The 6153-nt window shown below is 56.6% G+C and overlaps 1 protein-coding gene across 1 annotated transcript in view; it reads right to left on the bottom strand.

The window, feature by feature from the left end:
- Positions 1–292: 292 nt before the first annotated feature.
- Positions 293–6153, bottom strand: part of LRRC74A (leucine rich repeat containing 74A) — a 40492-nt gene continuing 34631 nt past the window's right edge. Inside the window, exon 15 of the mRNA XM_061181494.1 lies at positions 293–478. Within this exon, the coding sequence (XP_061037477.1) occupies positions 293–478 (186 nt within the window). The remainder of the gene's footprint in view (positions 479–6153) is intronic.

The raw sequence follows: 6153 nt of genomic DNA, 5'->3' as shown, positions 1-6153 counted from the left end.
CACTTCCCCCATGACACACACAGGGCTGGGCCTCCTCTCCACCCTCTTCTGTGGATCCTGGCCCTGGCTGGGGACCCACAGCCAGCTCCCCTCCTGCTAGCTCATTTCCCGGCACCATCTGCCCCTGGACCAGCTGTGAGCAAGGGGGTTGTGTGTGTGTGTGTGGGCGCGGGAGCGGCTGGCCAGCCTCTAGGAGGTGGAAACCAGGCGTCGGCGGCCCCGGCAGGCTGGCTCAGGCTGGGACAGCGAGGCAAGCAGGCGGGGCAGCATTCTGGAGGAATTTCTGAATTACCTACTGGCTGGAGCCCAGAGGCCAGAGCGGGCCTGGGCTGGCCCAGCTGGCCGAGGCCCCTGAAGAGTCTTCCTCCTGGCTGTGAGGCCTTGCCGCCTCCCGCCGGCGTCTCTGCCCGCCTGCCTCTGAACCGTGGCGTGAGAACTCCAACCCGAAGAGGGTGGTCAGTGCCCCCCCCCCCTTCTCCTAGGGAGACAACCAGGGCCTAAGGGGGAGGGGCATGTCCTTCCCTGACCCCTGCCCTCACCTGCAAGCTTCTGAGGTCAGGGCTGTTCTTCATCTCTCCTTTCCTCCAGAATCACAGATTCCATCTGGCCGAAGCCAAGAGGAGGCCTCTAGTCTCACCTCCACTGGAGTTGTTGCGGGGAGGTGATGGGTTGGCTGCTGCAGCTCCCCCAGTTCTGTCCCCCAGACAGGAAGGCCCTTTGCGTGTAAATGTCCTCTCCCTCCGACAGGATGGGCCACATAGTCCGTGGGGGTTTTGTTAAAAAATTGTTAAGAATTTTAAGAGAGTGACAGCAGAGCATGAAACCAAGCCCCAGGCCTTTCTAAGTCCGGCCCTGTGTGACTGCACGGGCTGCACCCATAACACCAGCCCTGCTCCCAGAAAATCCTTGGCCCTCCTCAGCCCCACCCCATCTCTCTCCTGGACCACGTCTTTGAGAACTTGGCTGGAAGGCAGGTCTGAGCAGACATCCCCCCAGTTCTGCTTCTTCACATCTGACACTGTCCTCAGTGACAATGTCTGATGCCCCACCCTGACCTTCCTCCCAGGGAAACTGAGGCAGCAGGAAGGCCTGGGGACTCATCATCCTGTGTCGTACCACCCATCCCAGACGACTGGGGAGGGACGGTGGTGGTGGCTGCGTCCCCTCAGCCGCCCGTGGTGTGCCAACCCCAGGGCTCTGGGTGGGGCTCGGGTGGCGGAGAAGTTCCCACCCTGGCCTTCTGTTCCCATCAGTGCCATCCTCCCCGAGGGGTGGGCGGGAGCGGGGACGTTCAGGGCTGCTTTGCCGGCTCCAGACCAGGCGTCCGCACAGCCAAGCCCGGTTGCTTTGTCCTTTGTCTCCACCACACAGCGTCTGGCTCAGCCATCACCCGGCGGGGTGACTGCCCTGGGGGACAGTGGGGCCTGGGCCCAGAGTGTCCTGCTTGGGAACTGCGCTGGGCTCTGCTAGCAGCAGCCAGGCTGAGGTCAGGGAGAAGAGGCAGGAAACCGCCCCTCCAGTCGCAGGGAAAGGCCAGGTCCGGAGGGACCACGGCTCTGCCCTGGCAGCCCCTCAGCCCACAGCCTGGGCGAGACACTCCTGGCTGCAGCCTCATCCCCGGGCTCCCACCAGTCTCAGGGACGAGGAAGCCCACCACCCTCCAGTTAGGGTGCATTTAGGGCTTGGCGAGGGCCCCAAGCAGTCTGTGTGCAGGGTCCCACGTAGTCTCACAAAAGCCATGGGAGGTAGGTCCTATTATTATAAGTGAGAGTCAGATTAGCTGAGAAGCGGGTTCCAGGCCACAGGGCTGCCACGTTTTCCCCCGCGCTGCCCTTCCTTTGCGGAAGTCATCGTGGTGGCAATGTTTGTGTGGCTGTCTGTTCAACGTGCGCCCCCCTGATCGGGCTTAAGCCCCACGTCAGTAGCGCTGCCCTTTGAATTCACACGTGGCCCATGGCACACACAGGGCCTGGCACATAGTAAGACCCCCATAAAGAACAAGGGAAGGAAGGAAGGAGGGGGTTGAGTCAGGATTGCAACACAGGTTGGCCTGACGTCCAGCCCACACCCCTACCACCTGGCTGCACTGCCTCCGTCTAATCCGCTCTTCCTTGACATACTTCTGCTGGGCCAGAGTAGGGCCGGATGGGGCCCTGCATCCGCCCAGGCTGGGAAGGGGGCAGGACTGAGTTTGGCTCCGTGAAAGGAGTCAGTCACCCTGTCCCCCCGCCCCCCCCAATCAGGGGTCCTTACCACTGAGGCTCTGGGGAGGCTCTCCTTCATGGGAGACCCCAGTGGACCGGCTCGTTCCTGACAGATTTATTTCCTCCCCAGCCCTGTGAGGCTGGGTGGCAGGGAGTGTGTCACCAGGGAGGCCTCTTCTGGAAGAAACACCTGTGTTGATCTCCCAGTGAGCAATCCAGTCCTCAGCTTTCCCAGTGCCCTTGGAACACCATAGGGTTCTTTCTGATTCCATAGTTTGGCTGGAGCCGCAGCCTCGGGGCCAGTACTCTTGCCGTCTGGAGCATCTATGGGTGTTCACCCTAGACGTGTTTGCAGTGGGCACTGCCAGGCTGCCAGGCGGTGTGTCTGCTGGAACCGTTCTCGGGAAACCCCACAGCTGGGCCGCTGAGAGCAAGGATCTGTCCACTCTTTCTCCCATCCTTTGACTGTATCCACTCAATATCTCTGAGGTCCCTCCCCCTCTGCCCCAGGCACGATGCTAAGCATGGAGATCCATGCGTGGACAGCTCAGCCCAGACTCCAGGGGCTGACAGTCCGGTTGGGGAGGGCCATGTGTCACCAGTGGACCTGCAGAGTGATGGCGAGTGCAGGGAACCCGGGGAGGGTGGCCGGTACCTCCTAGGAGGCTTTGGGCTGCACGTACCTCAGAGGGTGGAGCCCTGCTGAGAGGTTGGATATTTAGTGGCCACTCCCCCATCCCTTTCTTCTGTCACCTTTGCCCTCAGCCCACCTGTGCTCCCCTCGTCCCGCCCACCTCCACACACTATTCTTGGGAAAGGCTTGGGGGTGAGTCTTTTTGGCTTGGCCACTTTCCTCAACTGCCTTCCAGAAACCCCCATTCTGGGGCCTCCTCTTCCTCACCAGTCTCTCCCCCTCGGTCCCCTCTGCTGGTTCTTCTCACAGACCTCGCTAAGGATTCTGGAGCCCCCCAGGACTCAGGCCTTTGTCCCTTCACTTCCCTCTGCACTCAGACCCTCAGAGACCTCATCTGGTCTTGTGACGTTCACTATTATCTATATAACGTCCAGGACTTGCAAACACACCCCCATCCAGACCCCTCCTCCAAGTCCAGGCTTGGACTCCAACACCTGCTCCACTCCCCTCTGCAATGTCTAATAGACATCCCTAAACTAATTCCCAGTTTTCTCTCTCTCCACCCCCGACACCCAAATCTGCTCCAGCAGAGTTCCCCTCAGCCAGCTCAGTGATGAGACTTCATTCCTCCAGCTGCTGGGGGCCTGAGCCTGGGGGCCACGTGATGCCTCTCTTTCTCGCACAGCCAGTGCCCCACCTGATGGGGAACATGGTTGGTGCCACCTTTAGACACATCCAGGGTCCGCCCACACCCATCACCCCACCACTTCCTCCTTCAGCTCTTGCCTCCATCATTGCAATGGCCTCTCAGTGGATTTTCCTGATCCCGCCTTTAAATCCCTAAAGCCTATTCTTAACACAGCAGCCAGAACACCCTTTTCAAAGATGTCGGAGTCTGGTCCTCCTCTGCCCCAAACCCTGCAAGGGCCCATCTCACTCACACCCACGTTGCCCACAGGCCTCAAGGTCCCACTTGATCGGGCCCTGCTCCCTCCAACATCACCTTCCGCCATGCTCTCCTTCCCTCTCTGCTCCAGCCTTGGGCTGCCTTACTGACCCTCAGAGGCCCCAGTCTGGCTCCTGTCCTGGGACCTGTGCTCAGCCTGAAGAGCTCTTCCCCCAGATCCACATGGCTCTCCCTCGCTGCCTTCAAGCTGTTGCCCCTCACCCGTTTAAAATCATAACTTCCCCCACCCCTAGCAATGATCCACCAGACGCCGCTCTATTTTTTCGCCCATAGTACTTATTATCTTCTAACATTGTATATGATTCACTTATTTATTATATTTATTACTTGTGGTCAGTCTCTTCCTGCTGGAATGTAAACACTGTGTAAAGGATGGGTTTTATCGTTTTTATTCATTGATGTATCCCAAACATACCCACAACAGCACCAGACACATAGTAAGCCCTTAATAAATGTTTATTGAATTTAACTGAAGTCACCTACACTTTAGTGTAAATAAATGTACATGTTTTCCCTCCCCCTTACATTGTAAGTTCTTCTCCACTAATTCAAGAAGGGTTTTTCCCCTGCATCACAGTGCTCTTGGGAAAAGTATTTGGCGGGGGTGGGGGGTGGGGCTGTGAGTTTTATAGTCTTGAAATAACACTGAGTGGATGGAGGACCCATGGTGGAACCAGGACTCATGGAAGGAGAGGCCGGGAGAGCTCCCTGCTGCCTCCCAAAAGGCAGGGTGTGGAGGTGGCAGCCTCTTGGGTGTGACAGAGAGAAAAGCGACAGCGCCTCACACGTGTTCATGGTGTGACTACAAGTGATTGCTCCAAGGACAGCGGTGAGGAGGGAGGTGCGGAGGACCAGACAAGAGCGAATCCTCGGGGTTGAGTCCTCCAGCCCGTTTTCATGGCAAGATGGACCCAGGAAGCAAACTGGACTCTGCATCAGCAAGGTGTCTGTTCTCTGTGGGACGACCTGCAGAAGCTACTCAGCGGGGCCCCCTTGCAAGGCCACGGGGTGGATTTGATGTTTATGCCATTGTCAGCTTTTTAAAATGTGTCATTTATTGTGATTTTTTTCTTCATTCTAAATATACATCCACTTTCTATACCTAACATTATATTTGTAAATTTTTTTTTTTTTTTAAAGAGGGTCCCCAGATTGTATAAGCTCAGGCTCCAAGAACCTGCATCTTCCCCTGAGGGGGCAGATTGAGGGTTCTGGCCCGGGCTCCCCTGGTGTCGCTGAAGCCAGCTGCATTGCTGCCTTTTTCAGGTACCTAATAAGAATTTGATTTCCCTGAACCAGTTTGGAGTCCTATTTTCTCAGAGCTGAAGCCGCTGTGCGTAGTCAGAGGACTTGTGGGATTGGAGCGCCCTCTGCTGGAAAAATCGAGGTACAGCCGGGAGAGCGGTACACGCCAGGAGTGGCTGCATTGAAACCCCACTGTTAGGATTCTGGCAAGAAAGCAGGCGGGCCTGGGGGTTAGTACGCAGGCAAGCCCCTGCTGTTGGGCATGGACACATTCAAGTACACACACCGTGTCCTGTAATTCAAATGTGAGCATGCTTTTGTGTACACGTGTTCCATTTCCACTGCACCTGGGGTAACACCGCCTGGGGTCGGCTGCAGTGCCCATTCTGACACTAACCTCCCGGAGTCAGCATCAGACTCCACAGGTTAAGGGCTCGGTCCCCCACAGACTACTCCCACTTTGCTGCCAGCTACAAGTGGGGTTCCCCCAGGACACCTGCACTTCTGACTAGCCAACTACAAAGCAGGGGGTTCCCATCAAACTCTTCAGGTTTGGTAATTCACTGCAATGACTCATAGAACTCACTGAAAGTGCTATACTGATGCTGGCAGTTTTATTATAAAGGTTATGACTCAGGAGCAGCCACATGAAGAGACATGCAGGGCAAGATCTGGGAGGGAGGCAGAGCTTCTGTGCCCTCTCCCTGTGGAGTCGAGGCAAGTCACCTCCCAGGAAGCTCCCCTGGGCCCTGGTGTCCAGCGTTATCACTGGGGTTTCATTACTTTTCATTACGCAGGCATGACTGATTGAACACTGGCTAGTGAGTGAACTCAATCTCCAGCTCCCTGTCCTTCTATTGGCTGAAAGTCCCAACATCTGCTCATATGGTTGGTGTTTCCAGGAAGTTATCTAGGTAGGGGCCCACCCTGGGTCACCTCGTTAGCATCACAAAGACACTCCTGTCACTCAGGAAATCCCGAGGGTTTTGAGGCACATGCCAGGAACTGGGAAAAAGACCTGTCATGCTCTTGATTATACGGTAGCACGTGGACGCACGCACAAGGGCTAGTCTCATTCATCCTGGGCACACAGAAACAAGTCA

This window comes from Eubalaena glacialis, chromosome 2 (assembly GCF_028564815.1).
Source record: "Eubalaena glacialis isolate mEubGla1 chromosome 2, mEubGla1.1.hap2.+ XY, whole genome shotgun sequence".
Taxonomy (NCBI): Eukaryota; Metazoa; Chordata; class Mammalia; order Artiodactyla; family Balaenidae; genus Eubalaena; species Eubalaena glacialis.
Note: the sequence above shows the minus strand (reverse complement) of the source record. Positions and strands in the feature narration are given on the sequence as shown.